Below are 16,825 nucleotides of genomic sequence, written 5' to 3' on the forward strand. Positions count from 1 at the left end.
TCATATTAACGACGGTTCATTTTGCTAGGTAATTTGACAAATTATGTTAGGTACTTATTGTATTAAATTGTACCTGTACGGCTATAATTCAATAAAATACTAATCATTTTCTCCAAATAATTGAAGAATTCTATTCACGGTATAATCCTATTACCTACGTTTCTGATATTATTAATCATTAGAAAATAAGTAAGAATATATTCAGTGTGGCTTCTCCTCACAATATTAATAGTTTACATAGGTATTTCTAATATAATATAACTTACGCACGATTATAATCCCAATTCATCTAGTCACCCAGAGGTGCTTCCAAAATGAACTCAGTACCCACACCTCACCGAGCTTTCTGTTAGACCAACGGGACAGGTGGTGAACCGTACCGTTATAATAGTCGAGTCAACTGTGTAGGCACCTAGTCATCATCATCACTAATTTAAGAGCCACGCTCTTGTCGGTGTAGCATTATTCTCCATGCTACTTTTTAGGGAAAAATAGGGCAGTGGTTTCCCTCTTGCCTTCTGCCCCGAACGTACCTAGTGTGTCAGATATTTTTATAATAAGGGTCTTTTCATCAGTTGAAAATAAGTGGCTGTTAACTCCAGAATATATTTACACGACACTTGTCTGGCCTCCTTATCAAATCAAATCAAATATACTAATCAAATATACTCCTGATCCGATTTAAATTTGCCTAAGTCTTCTTCTATCGTGTGGGTTGTGAGGTGAATTATCAACCTCATCAACCCTGGTGTCAAGGTTATTATTGAACCGCCAAAGGCCCCTGACATGGTTCATGGCCTAAGGGACTTGACAAAAATAATAAAAAAATATATTTTTCAAAATTGGCTTATAAACATAGCGCTTTTTGAACGTCAAAAATTAAATTACATATTATGTAACTAGCTGTAATACTACTACCACATCGGAATCTGTAATGCTGAGGGTAAGACGTGGCCAGAAAACCTTCCAGCACAGGGCCCTAGTCTTTGTTTCGAGTTTTCCTTTCTCAAAACGCGTGTATGAACCTACGTAAGTTAAAGAGATCAGAGGTGAATTTTAGGTACGTACTAAATTGGAAGTTACTAGATTAGAAGGCGATTGGGGCAACCACCGTTCTACGCGCCCTATCTATGGAGTAATGAAGGCGATTACGCCACCGACCAGAGCGCAGCTCTTAAATAAAGAGAGAGACTAAATTAAAATAGACTCAACAGTGTCTAAAAAACGCTCCTTCCCCCTCATTTTCTTCTTAGGAACAAGATAAACTTAAGCTCCCACTCCCACACTTATCGTAGACCAATTAAACGATACCGATCAAGTACCGGGAACGGACCACTTTGACGTAATAATGATTACCTAGGAGATCGCAAAAAGCTGATCGCTACCGGTCTTCCTACAGACCATAGTATAAGAAAACCTGTAGGACTAACATGCGCAACGTGATAAAATTTTGTCACGGTCATTGTATCTATTCTGATGATATAATTTTGACGATTGGTGCTAATATGTGATCCAAATAAGTCATGTCAAGCGGTAAAGGCAACGTTAGGTTTAATTATGTTATCTAATGTGAACACAGATTGGTAACAAGAACGGTAGCAGCGGGAAAAAATAAATAATTACTAGGTATAATACTTTGTTTAAAGAAAGCTTAAGCGCAAAACAATGTTATTGAACAATGGATAAATATACCTACCTACATATAAAATTAACTCAGTTACTACACTTCTGATTACTACCATCTCCTATATACTAAGTTCTTCATGCGATGCTTTACTTCTGACTACCCCAATTTGGTATATAAATGAAAGTTTTTTATATAATGTAGTTTGATTATGCACCTAAATTTGTGGATAATTGAACCGTTGCAGACCACCCATGCGTTTCCTAATCTATAGGAACATTAGGTAAATAATAAGAAAAAAAACTAAGTCATCTACCAACTTCTGAGTAGCGTCCCAAATTCGGCGCCTCTTCTTAAATAGATTGTGATGAAAACCGTTACGAAATATGTTGTAAGATTTGACTATTACTTTATGAGATTTTGCTAACCAACTAAAAAAACTTGTCGACTATATTGAAACCTATCGGTGGATATTTGTTATTAGAATAATTATAAACACTACCTACTGACTTCATTTACTGCACTGATCAGCTATTAAAATTCAAGTAAATAAATAACGAATACATTGATATAGCAAAATATATAAGTAAGTAAAATGAACCGACCAATATAATTAAAGACTAAACTATAGCAGTAGAAATGAAGAATGTAGCAAAAGGCAAAGAATTTTTCAAATAATACATCAAACAACATTTGATAAATTCAAAGAAGCTTGAAACCTCATACCTATTTTGATCGTAAAAATTGTAGTAAAGTAAAATAGCATTTGATAAAATCAGATTCGAAGATGTAAAAAGCATCACAAAATCTTTCGATCATAAAAATACTAAAAATAATAACAGTATTTCTCAATGCCGATCTCTACAGGTGTAACAAAATATATTCTGATAATCCGATTCCCACTATTGTTTAGAAACAAATAGAATCAGATGTCCTTGACAACGATTCGCACTAGCTATGCGTCAAACAATCACAATAAACCAAACACCCAGTGAGGTCGACGCTCCGTTGCGTAAAGTCTAAGAATATTTCAACCCACCAGATGATCTTATGATTATAGATGATGGAATGTGTGGAGATGAAGAATTTTTATAGGCTCGTAGACAAATGGAAATAACAGCAAACATTAATGATATTACTAATACTTAAAAACAAACAATAAATCGATTTTCATGTGGATGATTTGCAGATATTTGTAGAATGATAGTCACTTACCATCAGCTGAGCAAAATACTGATTCTACGATTAAAGGAATATAAATAATACTTATTACAAAATCAAATGGATTTAGTAAAAAAACCAAAACCAAGTGACTATTCATCATTTTGTAACGGTCTTTGAAACCGGAGCGAAAATTTAACAAGAACTTTGCAATGCAAAATTTTAGAAATCATTTTAACATCATCGAAGCCCTAAATACCGAAACGTAAATGGGTCGTTCTTCTTTTTTATCGACAATGATCTGTACTTAGTTCTGATAGCTTATATGTTTTAAAATTTTATTTAATCTTTCCATTGTCCAAAAATCTAGGTAATCTTATTATACTCAAAATACTAGCAAAATACTAATCGGTACCTTGATTAGTGATTAACTTAGCTTGATTGTTTTTCACAAAATTCTGTGACAGAGTGGTAAATCAAAATGCTGTCTCCGATGAAAAGGGCCACTCTGTCACAATTTTTTTTTTTAATGCCCCTGCAACGAAAAGTATGTTAACAAGATAAAGAGAAACTCTAAATAGTCCTCTATAGACACTTTTATATGATGTTTTAAAGTACTTATTGTCGTTATAATTTTAAAGGTGTTAAATCCGATATATCGAGAAAATGTATTTTTATTGTCGATAAAAAAGAAGAATGACCCAAATAAAGTTTTGAATTAGTTTTCTACAACGAAAGACCGTAAGTACAAATGACGACAGCACTCCAAACAGGTGCTTAACCTTATTTCTTAAGAATCTCTCGACATACGTAAATACGCCTAAATAATATCTTCCTAGATATTACACTACGCTACAAAAGCAGTGCAAAGTTTTTTGTGGGAGCTATTTTATAATCAGTTTTAGACAACTTATGGTCTATACATCCCACAAGACTAGTCATAGAGAAAATTCTGTTTAAGTCAGAGATAATTTCAAAACAAGCTACATAGCGTTTTATAAATTTAGCTCTATTGCACGAATAAGGGTGATCAGAGTACCCGTAGACAACCCGTAGCCACATTTGGTAATTCGTGGCAAGATAAACGATGTAAATTCATATTTGAAGAGAATTATTGTAACATCTGGGATTGAAACTACCGTTTTGCTTTTAGAAGTTACAGCCTAAATTAAAGATTCGTTTCGTAAAATCAAATCAAAAAGCGAAGTAGTTCCTAAATTCGAAATGTTTTAAAACATTTTTACCACGACCACACGAACCCGAGGGTTGATGGCCGAAATGTTGATATGTTTACGATGTACCAACGACTCGGAATGTTTTGGAAATATCTACACGTTCCAGCGTGATTCAGTGTCTGACTATAGAAATTTTAGAGATTGCGTACATATATATTTACATACATAGTGGTTGAGCGTTGGGCTCATAATCCGAAGGTTTCGGGTTCGCATCCTGGTGGGGACGTATCACAAACACCTTTTTGTGATCCCTACTTTGGTTAGGATATTGCAGGCTGATCACGCGATTATCCGAATGTAAGATGATCCGTGCTTCAGAGGCCGCGTTGAGCTGTAGGTCTCGGCCAATATTTACTTTAGTATTAGTCGTTACATGGGCCACGTCAGGGTCTTTGGCGCTTCAATAGTCGCTTACCTCCGCGATTAATAGACCTTATTTTTCATTGGTTTAAATATTGGTGTAAATGTAAATAAACCTTCTCAAAATTGATGACGTCACAATATTACCTTGCCCTAACAGTAAAAAAATAATCAAGCGGTGAAGGTATGTATAAATAAGCATTTGACAGCTAAGCAAAGTGCAATCGAATTATTTGATAATTGGTTGCCTGGCTGTCAATTAACCGCTTGTGTATTTCTTATTGGTAAGTTTAGGCAGCCACATACATATTTATATATAACCTCTGTCGGGTCTGCATAACAACCGCGTCCGCGCAGCGCGAATTATATTGAGCGTTTCGACCAATAAACGATACGAATGCTATCTACGTAGATGGACGTCAAACGGCTATTGGTCGAAGGCCTCGATATAATTCGCGCCGCGCGCGCCGCTGTTACCGTGCAGAGCCCACAGGTGAGCATAAGTTTTCTCCAATATAATATTGTTTTTTTTCCCTTAACTGCCATATTCTTCGTGGTGTAGATTGTGCACTCATTACTAATCTAATTCCTTGACTTCTAAGATACGATTTAGGTCCTACCTATCTATATTTTTTCCGTATAAATTCTTCGTCATAAAAGAAGATATAAAAAAACGAAGTCAAAGAATTGGCATTATAAAGTCAAGAATGGAGAATGCTACACTTGCGCTGAGAAGAGCGTTGTTTTTTAATCGATGATGATGAAGTTCTTCTTGGTTTTCGTCTATTTCTATTTTCGACGAAAACATAATACTTCATAATTCAAAAGGCACTCACCTTCCTCGTCACTTCCAACCATGGAGTAGCGCTCGAAGCCGCTCAGGTTGCGGTTGGTTCCCAACCCGAAGTCATCTTTCGTCCATTGAAGAGTTCCCACTTTGTTCTCTACTCGACAAGGTAGGGTCACTCTTGATCCGACGATTGCATTCTGTTGGACGAAAAACAAGAAATCACATAGTATAAAACAAAGTCGCTTTTTCTGTCCCTATATCCCTATGTACGCTTAAATCTATAAAACTACGCAACGGATTTTGATGCGATATTTTAATAGAAAGAGTGATTAAAGAGGATAAAGATAAAAGATAAAGATTTTTATTGTGCATAAATTTAGGTACAGTTATAGATAATAGTTGCAGTTATAGTTTATATGTATAATAACATCCATTAAATAGTGCAGAAATACTGTTATTTTTGAGGTTTTTAATGTGATGTCGTAAATAATTTCATTTTTTCCTCAGCATTGCATCCGAGCGAAGCGCGCGGCGCGTAGCGGGTCGCTAGTTGTATATAAATTGCATACAAAGGGATATATCGTTACCCTAGACTAAAAGCCACGTAAGCGTATATTTGAGAAATCACATTCTGATGTAATTTTCTTCACCAAAACATCCATTGTTTTCATTTGATTTTATTCCGGGTAAAAAATGAGACCACAAAATTTTACGTGTATTGATATGAACTTAAAGCTGTCTATACTATTCAGAGACGGAGGACAGGAGTCCTAGTACGGCTTTGGAATAAACTACTCTGGGCGCTATCCCACACGCGTCCGACAGAGCAGTGCGGGACGGAAAGCGAGAGGGAAACCACTGCCCTATTTTCCTCTAAAAAAGTAGCATAGAGAATGCTACACCGAGAATAACCTGTCTCTTAAATTAGTGATGATGATACGAACTTGTTCATTGCGAGGTTTTGGCGAAGAAAATCACATCAGAAAGTATTTTTTCAAACAAGATCGCCTGTCCGTAAATTCCCAATATATTTGTAATTATATCCAAACTGACATCCATCAGCAGCCATTTGACCAGGTAATTCAAGAAATAGCCTTTTATATAGTATCGGCAAAGTGATTTTGTAATTATGTCCCCACCAGGATTCGAACCCGGGACCTCCGGATCGTAAGTCCAACGCTCAACCACTGGACCACGGAGGCCGTCAACCATTTTACTACGAAACGCTAAATGAAAATATCTCTAGTAAACTCAAAACGGTTCAAATTCCGCGTTTCAAAAATACCACAGAAGATAAAAATGAAAGAAGATATAAATGGAACGATTAAGGATTCCTTCTACTTTTGAAATTGTTTTGAGCAGCATTTAATTTTTTGTCGGATGACATCGCCGCGATAAAGCAGAATGGCGCACTACGGTAGAACAAATACCTATGTAAATGAACTAAATAATTTTAAATTCAAATTAATACCGCTTTGACGCCACCTCTCAAGATATGAGAGTCAAGCGACATCAGAGTTTCTTACACGTTTCAAGACTGACCATCGAAAGGCGTAGCCAAAAAAAATCACTCTATTTTATTTTCTATAAGTACCCTTAGCTCTTCATTAGGCTAATAAGTCACGAAAGAAAAAAAGACTTTTCAAAATCGTTTGCAACTTAGCTAACCCCCTGTTATGATCTGGATTTTTCCAAAAAGAACACCGAACCTATATACCTCTAGTAAAAATTGTAGGTAAGTTTACTACGTATATATATTTTTAGGAATTCAGAGTGGAAAATATTAAAAAAAATAGGTTTCAGTTACTAACAAAAGAATTTTAATAACAATTAATTAATTTAAAAATACGAAAACAAAAATAACTAACGAACAATACGAAACTACTAGCAAAACAATTCGATATATAAAGAGAAATAAGTAAGACAAATAACGCGCGGCGCAACACGTCCGTTCGGTACGAAGTCGAGTAAGCGAAAGAGGCGGCAGCGTAGAGGGGAATCGTATTTATGCAGACTGGTCACTGACGTCACCGTCCACCGGTACACTGACGGGGAAATTCGCTGATACGGCCACTCCTGACTCCCTGACGTCCTCGTCAGGCGTAGGGAACGGCTCTATTTCGGGGTCATCGAGCAGCGGCATGGACCTTGAAGATGGACCAGGTTGAAGTCCTTCGTCAGGCTCCAGTCTTCCTAGTCCTTCAGCTCCTGTATCAGACCCAGTAGAGGGGCCTGGTCGAGACTCTGTAACAATCTCTGTCTCCTCAGTACCTGAAATCGAGTATAAATCTTTATTTTATGCCACCTCACATAAATTACGGGTTACATAATTTAAACACAAGAATATAATTTGAAAAATAAGAGATAGATAGATAGCTAGCTGATAGACCTTTTAACCCAAAGAAAAGCAATAAATTTACAACGGTATCCACCTCACTAGAAAATCTTACGGTTATTACTTGAAAAATACCTAAGTAAATAGTAAAAATGTTAATTAGTGAGGCTAAAAAAGGAAGAAAATAACATTAAAATGTAAAATAGCTGAAACATAAAACTCATTAGCAAGTTATCTATTTATGACTCTTTATACCAGCCACAAACAAATAAATCAAAGTTATTCATTTATGATTCTGCAATAAATCACAAACAAATAAATAGGTACCGGTAATAGCGCTTTCCAAGTAACTGTAGGCAGAGGCCTTAAGTCCGCATACCTCACAGTTAATACAAGGTCTGTCTACTCATAGCACAGACATCACACAAACCTCCAAAAAAGGCTTCACACGTCTCAGGAGTCCATTCACCACGCCAGGGTATCATGAACTGAGCGGCAGCATAGGTACTTTTCCCATAAGCTCCGGCAAGCAACTTGAGCTCATAGCGCCCATTGTCCAAAACACGCAGCACACGATATGGTCCCCGCATGCCCGGATCCAGCTTGCCCTTGGACTGCGCGTACTTCACGACAAACACCAGGTCATCCTTGTTGTAGACTCTGGGTGGTTGCCGGCCCTCGTTGACCCGCGCATCCTGCTCAGTCCGGTTCCTCTCTAGCCGCTCGGTGGTCCTTTGCCTAGAGAGCTCTCGCAGCGCCTCGCGGTTCTCGGGTGGAGTATTCACTGAAACATCTCTTATTAATGTACGAACCAACGGCGTTGTGTTTTCTGAGCCAACAAGTAAATTTAGGGCAGATGACTGTGTGGTTTTCTGCTTTGTCAAATTTAAAGTTAGCTGTAACTTCCACAGTACTTCTGACCATTCACTCTTTTTATGGTTGACTTCAATTCGTAACATGTTCAATACAGTGCGAATGTATCGTTCCGCTTGGCCATTTGCATGGTGCATTTCAGGGGTTATGTGGTGAACTTGACAGCCCATTTCATTCACCCAGGAAGTAAAACCAGCGGACTCAAACATGCGTCCTCTGTCGCACACAATCATTTTTGGAGTTCCAAATAACGAAATGACATTTTGGAATACCCGTTTCAGTTCAACTAAATCCTGACGATAAATGGCAGTTAAAAAGCAAAATTTTGTAAACGCGTCGACAATTACAAAGACATGTTTATATCCTAAAGATTCTGGCAATGGGCCCAGAACATCTGCGTGTATAACCGCAAAGGGAGTGTCAGGTTTCGTCCATGAAATTATAGGTTGCAAAGGAGCGCGAGGGACACGTTTGTGCGCTATACAAGTCAGGCAGTGGCTTATATATTTTGAAACAAAGCTGCGAAGACCAGGAAACCAGAAGTGCCTCAAAATCAGATCAATAGTTTTCTCAGCACTAATATGACTATGTTCGTCATGGAAAATACGCAATAGGCTGAGTCGATTTCCCTTAGGTACAAAACACAATAGTCTCGGCTCACCACCAACTGGAGTATATCGGTAGTACAGTATATCTTTACGTTTAAGGTACCTAGTAGCATCTATTTGACCCTGATCTAAAGCTTCCATTAATCGTTTCGTTTCCTCATCCCCTGCCTGTGCTATTTGAGCCCAATTACGTGGCTTGTCAATATTATTTATACCACTGACCGTAGGATTACGGCTTAAGTAGTCTGCATGTGGCAACATGACACCCTTGCGATATTGGATGGTAAAATTAAAATCTTGTAGATACACCCACCACCTAGCCACGCGAGGCAACAAATCTTTTTTCTTTTGTGTAGCTTTTAATGCGTTACAATCAGTTACCACGGTGAAGGGTGTACCTATCAAGTAATGTCGAAAATGCCGTAATGACTTAACGACAGCAAGAGTCTCAAGCTCATAAGAATGATAACGAGCCTCGGACCCCTGGGTTACTTGGCTATAATAGGCCACTACCCGCCGACTACCATCCCTATGAACCTGTAACAATACCGCGCCATAACCTGCACTGCTCGCGTCTGTATGAATTTCCGTGGGTAATTCAGGATCGAAAATAGCGAGAATAGGCTCACTAGTAAGGAACTTAATGACCTCTTGACGCACTCGCTCCTGATCGGGGCCCCAAACAAAGTTAGCATCCTTTCGGGTTAATCGAGCAATACACGCTGTTTTTGTGGAATACCCAGGAATGTATTTACGGAAATATCCCGCTAAGCCCAAAAATTGGCGGGTTTGTTTCACGTTACTTGGCACCGGGGAGTTAACTAACGCTTGAATCTTAGCTACGGCTGGGCGGACGTTTCCATTCGAAATAATCCTTCCTAAATATTCGATTTCCTCACACAGAAATGTGCACTTACGTAAATTTATAGAAAATCCGGCTTTTGTGAGGGTAGCAAGTACTTCTTTTAAAGTTTGCAAACCCTCTTCTACTGAGGAATGAAGAATCAAGCAATCATCAATGTAAACCACTATTTTACCGGCATCGATAAACTCTCGGAGAGTATTACTAATTATCCGTTGATAGACGATAGGCGCATTAGCTAAACCATATGGCATTTTCACATATTCATAATGGCCTTCTGGTGTAACAAAGCCAGTTAAGGGAATTGATTCATCGTCTAAGCTTATTTGATGGAAGCCCGTTGCCATGTCGAGAGATGTAAACAATTTACTTTTACCTAACCGGTCAATATGGTCATCAATTATTGGCAACGGGTACCTGTCTTTTACGGTAATGCTATTAAGCGCTCGGAAATCGACACACATTCGGTCCGATCCATCCTTCTTTTTAACAAGGAGGACGGGACTCGAATATGGGGATTCAGAATCCCGCACGATACCTTTGGATTTCAGGTCTTGAACTATCTCACGAACCTTTAACTTCTCGTTAAGCGACATCCTATAGGGCCTATAACAAACGGGAGTTTGGCTATTCAAGGTAATATGCATTTGTCCGGTAGTAACTGTCGTTGCAGCGGTGCCAGAAATCATAAAATCCGAAAATTGCTCCAGAGTAGATGTAAGACGTTGATAGTACTCACCAGTCAAAGATGTGTTTATTCCATCAATCGAGATTGGTTTGACGGCAGATACAGTAGCCGGATTATATTCGTAAATCAAACGCTGCGAATCCCTAGTCCTGACAAATTTTATACCCTCTCTATTCAAAACATCCGTCCCTATAATGAGTGGTGCGTTCATGTATTCATCGGGCACTATTAAGAGGTCCGCCTCGATAGAAATGTCCTCCAGTTCGATAGTCACGGTAATATACGACGTGATAGTGATAGGTGAGGCACTAACTCCTTTTATTTCGCGATATGTAAATTTGTGAGCACACGAGAGATGTTTAACTACAGATGACGAAATAAGTGATGCGTTTATAGCCCCACTATCAATCAATATGTCAACCGGTATGCCCTGTACTATTCCTACCACAATATCTTTGGATTGATGTGGATTGACGGTGGAACAAAAATTTACATTTGTTTGCTTGTTGGCGTCCGACCGTTGTTTTGCGAAACAAACACTTATATGATGCCCGTCCTTCTTACAGTAAGCGCATACCACATTAGAACTCGATTTTGGAGCACTTGAAGATTTGTTTACTTCTGTCGAGGGACCCGTGCGAGAATGATCAATTTTACGTTTTTTCGTACATTCCACTTGTTTATGACCGGTTTCTCCGCATATATAACATTTGACAGGGACGTGTGGCTTTGCAAATGGGCGTTTTAAATTGTTATTCGGTTTATTGTTAAAATTTAATGGGTTACCGTAACCAACGGGACGAGAATTTTGTCTATCTTTCGAGGGTAATTTAATAAAAGTAGCCAAATAATTTACCAAATCATTTGGTAGTAAATTCGCGTTTACAGCCGAAGCCTTAACATGAGGGTCCCTAATGCCACGGATCACTATAGACGATATCAGTTCGTCACTCAAACCCTTTACTATGCGTAATCGGAGCAACGAACGACGCGCATATTCTGCATACGTCTGATAATGATCCGAATCTGTTGACATGACTTCGTATAAAATACTTGCCATATCAACTCGCCTGGCACATAATGGCTTGAAATCATTTTTGAAATTGGTCCAAGAACGGTCATTAACCACCCACATGTCAAGCCAAACCCTGGCATCACCCTTCAAACAATTTCCGATTCTCGATACACATTCGTAATCATCCCATCTATTATTAAGTTTGGCCCTGTCAACTTCACCAAACCATACATCCACATCATGGATGCTGGGGTCGAAATTTGAAACGTAATACGAACGCGAGTTATCGGTTTTCAGCGAATGTATAGCCTCCACAATTTTATCAGCAGTACCATCCATGGTTACAGCAGGTGGGGGAGCAGGCGTATTATCTACGACCGACCTATTCTCTAAAGCATTGAGCCGTGTCACTATGGTATCTATAGATCGTCGATACAGCCGCGACATTGAAGGAGTTGTAGATCGTGAACGAGTATTACGAACGCGACGACTACGGCTCTTATTTCGATCGCGTGATTTGCTACGAGATGGTCTTCCACGTGAGCGTCTATCGCGCGATCGCTCCTGACGTATTCGCCTGCCATCCGAACGAGATCTATCGCGAGGACGACTTCGCCTACCCATCGTGTTTACGAATAAAAATTTTGAATTTTATAAAACAGAAATTTTGAAATTAGCAATTACTTAGCCGAAAAGATGTGAGCGTGAAGGTTTAATAGATCCCACTTCTGATTTTAGGAATTCAGAGTGGAAAATATTAAAAAAAATAGGTTTCAGTTACTAACAAAAGAATTTTAATAACAATTAATTAATTTAAAAATACGAAAACAAAAATAACTAACGAACAATACGAAACTACTAGCAAAACAATTCGATATATAAAGAGAAATAAGTAAGACAAATAACGCGCGGCGCAACACGTCCGTTCGGTACGAAGTCGAGTAAGCGAAAGAGGCGGCAGCGTAGAGGGGAATCGTATTTATGCAGACTGGTCACTGACGTCACCGTCCACCGGTACACTGACGGGGAAATTCGCTGATAATATAATAACCACAGATCAAGTCGCCGGTTTAAAATGTTTTGTAAGTGGGTATTATCAGTAATAGAAGTAGGTACACATGCATTAATTAGGTTAATACTAGCGTCAATTAAAATTAAAGGCGGAACAATAAAGTTAATGGGATAGTTTAATTACCTATTAAGACTCTTTAATCGAATAAATGCAATTAAGAGCGGAGATGGTGCGGTGATAGAGATTAGTTGGTTATTTGTCGGGTTACTGTGTAAAAGACTTTAGATTCGATTCTTTGCTTGGACTCAGAGATAAAAAATGTGTCAAGCTTATTTTTTTGACGCAACTTTTTGAAGATTTGCCGCAAGTGGCATTAATTACTTGGCCGGACAAATGAGGAGCGCTGGGGGACATGTATGATGCAATCAGCTGTTTTTAACACACAAATACATTATAATAGAACATAAAAAACATATCTAAAAATAAAATATATATTTAATATATATTCATTTGTTATACCTGATTGTTGAAATTTAGTTCCGTGCAATAAAGTATATTTATTTTGATTTGATTTGAAATACAAGTTTCCGGCCATATTCCCAATTGGCGTAGTCAGAAGTACATTCATCTAAGTATGGATGCAAGTCTTTCTTCTAGTTCAGCAGTATACTAACTATATGGAATATCAACTTGTGAGTAATTACTCCCACTATTTTGATGCTAATTTGTTTGATTTGACTTTATCCCTCTCTTCCTGCATCTATAAAGTACATTGTTTTAAGTTTACGCGGTTATTATCATAATTAAAACACATAATAACGGGTTCTTACCGCGTTTAAATGGGGATATGAGACTCCCGATATTTCGACACTGTTGCAAGTGCCATTATGGATCTACCTACTCCACTCCAATCTCATCAGTCATCCCGTGATCATGGCACTTGCAACAGTGTCGAAATATCGGGAGTCTCATATCCCCATTTAAACGCGGTAAGAACCCGTTATTATGTGTTTTAATTATCTATAAAGTACGTAAGTTACCTTTATGTCAAACAGTATATGTACAAATATCCCTCCACCCCCCACCCCTTCACTTAGCCACCCCTTTTTACCTCCTTAGTATACTTTTAGTAGAAGGAGGTAAAAAGGGGTGGCAAAGTATGTATGAGACTTCTAGATTTCACGCGAACGAAGTACGCGCAACAGAAGTAATATATTTTATATTAGACGCGACATTTTATCACTTGTACCAAACCCAACCCAACTTGCTCACATAAATATACAAACGAACAAAACTGTTAACTTTTATATTAATTACTAAGCGACAAACTTACACGCTAGGTATGTATATTAGGATTTAATCTTATTAATATTCAACGACTACATATGAATATAAACTCATAAATATAATAATAATGTTTGGACTTAGATTACAAGATAAAAGACTTGCTTATTGATTTAAACATGTGGAGCGTTCGATGTCATTTAGAATAATATGAGAGTTTTTGAAATAGTTTTCTTTAAACTCGTAATGGGGTAAATCTTCAAAGACCAGAGGCCAACATCACCACCAGGTCTTCTTGCTAATATCCAGTTGGAATTTACACAAGCTAACGACATAAGTTTTTACAAAAAGACAAATGATTCTAAGATAGTATTGCGTTTACGGTAATGATATGGACTTCCGGTGTTCGAAGTACCAAACAATGATAGGAACTTGGGGGTTAAAATTGCTTGGAAAAGATTGCTACTTAGCAATAAGGTCGCCTATTGTACGCTTTCTTTTTCTCTTTTGTTTCATATTTTGTATTTTCTTGTTTGTGCAATAAAGTATTTGTTATGTTATATCAAGTGGTTGACGGAAAATTTATGAAAGTTTTAGTGTTTATTTAATTACTTTCAGTTCCATACTTTTCTCTACGTTCCATCGAATTACACAAGACTTGATTCTTTTGTCATTCTATACTATTTATTTGCACCCAGTCCAGTAGAAGTAATGCCGTTATAGAAAAGTATCATACATACATACATAAACAGCCTATATACGTCCCACTGCTGGGCACAGGCCTCCCCTCAATCAACCGGAGAGGGTATGGAGCCACTCCACCACGCTGCTCCACTGCGGGTTGGTGGAGGTATTTTACGGCTAATAGCCGGGATCAACGGCTTCACGTGCCCTCCGAAGCACGGAATCATCTTACTTTTTCGGACAATCAGGTGATTCAAGCCTGAAAAGTCCTTACCAAACAAAGAACAATCTCACAAAGTGATTTTCGACAATGTCCCCATCGGGAATCGAACCTGGACCTCCATATCGTGAGCCTAACACTCTAACCACTAGACCACAGAGGCTGTTAGAAAAGTATCAAGTGGGGTTAAAAAGGCCACTTCGAAGCAATTTGACATTTGCGCATACAAAAGTAAGTGCGCAATGCAAACAAAGGGTATAGCGAGGTAAGGAAGACGAAATGGCCCCCATGGCCCATGACGGAATTATCATTTGTACTGGTATTGGCACTCTAAAAGAATACGAAATGTAAGGTCGTTGACCCCTGACCTTGACCTGTCTTTGAGATATTCGAGAAAGTTCGTACGCGCGCCGAGTTTTTTTCAAATTTTTTTTTCCGAAAAACTATAAAAGCTAGAAGGATGGGACCAATTGCGTATAATTAGGGATACTTTGAAAAATATTCTGAATTTTTTTCAGAGTTCTGGTGAAATGACAACTGTGCAAAATAATTAAACAAAATATAAATATATTTTTTTAGTACTGTTCTATTATGTTTACCGCGCCAAAAAAAATATATAATACTCTTTGATTTATATACTTACACCACACAAAAACTGATTAAAATCAAAGAGGCGCTTCTTGAGTAATTATGAATTTACTTAGTGTGCGTACGGCTGGTAGGAACTAATTAAAGAGGTCGTTTTTAGATTAATTATTATAATTACATGTTAAACATAATTTTAATCATCATCATCACTGTTTTCATTTATTACAACATTGACTGCATCATTTGAAAATATTTTCGACAGAATTTCAGCAGGACGTAAAATGCGAGATAGATATCTCGCATGAGCTAAGTAATATAATTATTACACTTGCGGCATATGAAAATCGACTTGCGAAAATCGTATTTTGGGCAAAAGAAAACCCATTTATGCAAACCGTTTACAATTTGTACTACGAACTAGAGTTTTAAGTTTAGCATCCTGTAGCACTTTCTTCATAATAGTGGCATCATTTTCCGTACCATAAATTGGCCCAGCAAAATCAACTATAAACCCGTTCGTAGTACAGATTGTAAACAGTTTGCATAAATGGGTTTTCTTTTGCCCAAAATACGATTTTCGCAAGTCGATTTTCATATATCGCAAGTGTAATAATTATATTATTTAGCTCATGCGAGATATCTATCTCGCATTTTACGTCCTGCTGAAATTCTGTCGAAAATATTTTCAAATGATGCAATCAATGTTGTAATAAATGAAAATAGTGATGATGATGATTAAAATTCTGTTTAACATGTAATTATAATAATTAATCTAAAAACGACCTCTTTAATTAGTTCCTACCAGCCGTACGCACACTAAGTAAATTCATAATTACTCAAGAAGCGCCTCTTTGATTTTGATCAGTTTTTGTGTGGTGTAAGTATATAAATCAAAGAGTATTATATATTTTTTTTGGCGCGGTAAACATAATAGAACAGTACTAAAAAAATATATTTATATTTTGTTTAATTATTTTGCACAGTTGTCATTTCACCAGAACTCTGAAAAAAATACAGAATATTTTTCAAAGTATCCCTAATTATACGCAATTGGTCCCATCCTTCTAGCTTTTATAGTTTTTCGGAAAAAAAATTTTGAAAAAACTCGGCGCGCGTACGAACTTTCTCGAATATCTCAAAGACAGGTCAAGGTCAGGGGTCAACGACCTTACATTTCGTATTCTTTTAGAGTGCCAATACCAATACAAATGATAATTCCGTCATGGGCCATGGGGGCCATTTCGTCTTCCTTACCTCGCTATACCCTTTAATGTCAAATAGCAATATTTAAAATATAGTCGGCGCCATGAAAGTAGCTCCGCAGTCGATGAGTAGTTTTGCAGATTCTTTTATCATCTATGTATATATTATTTAGTTTATCCAGTTTGTACGTTTAAATTGATTATTTACATATTCAAACCAACATATTATTATATCTATGTATCTAACTGTATCTAAACCTGCTTCCCCGGGATTTGTCGAATGA

General features: G+C 37.6%; 2 protein-coding genes and 1 non-coding gene across 6 annotated transcripts in view; all 3 read right to left on the minus strand.

Moving 5' to 3' along the window:
- Positions 1-16,825, minus strand: part of LOC126378062 (irregular chiasm C-roughest protein-like) — a 107,958-nt gene that overhangs the window by 24,952 nt on the left and 66,181 nt on the right. For all 4 annotated transcript variants that reach the window (XM_050026183.1, XM_050026185.1, XM_050026182.1 and 1 more), the window contains exon 3: positions 5,217-5,367. In XM_050026183.1, the coding sequence (XP_049882140.1) occupies positions 5,217-5,367 (151 nt within the window). The remainder of the gene's footprint in view (positions 1-5,216; positions 5,368-16,825) is intronic.
- Positions 6,301-6,372, minus strand: Trnav-uac (transfer RNA valine (anticodon UAC)). The gene has a single exon. It is a non-coding gene; the product is annotated as a tRNA-Val (tRNA).
- Positions 6,991-12,156, minus strand: LOC126378078 (uncharacterized). Its single transcript, XM_050026221.1, has 3 exons — positions 10,588-12,156; positions 7,936-8,289; positions 6,991-7,441 (listed from the first exon to the last, which is right to left on the minus strand). The coding sequence occupies exons 1-3, from the start codon at positions 11,996-11,998 to the stop codon at positions 7,176-7,178; spliced, it is 2,031 nt and encodes a 676-aa protein (XP_049882178.1). The 5' UTR covers positions 11,999-12,156; the 3' UTR covers positions 6,991-7,175.

The sequence above is a fragment of the Pectinophora gossypiella genome, chromosome 25 (assembly GCF_024362695.1).
Source record: "Pectinophora gossypiella chromosome 25, ilPecGoss1.1, whole genome shotgun sequence".
NCBI classification, from domain to species: domain Eukaryota; kingdom Metazoa; phylum Arthropoda; class Insecta; order Lepidoptera; family Gelechiidae; genus Pectinophora; species Pectinophora gossypiella.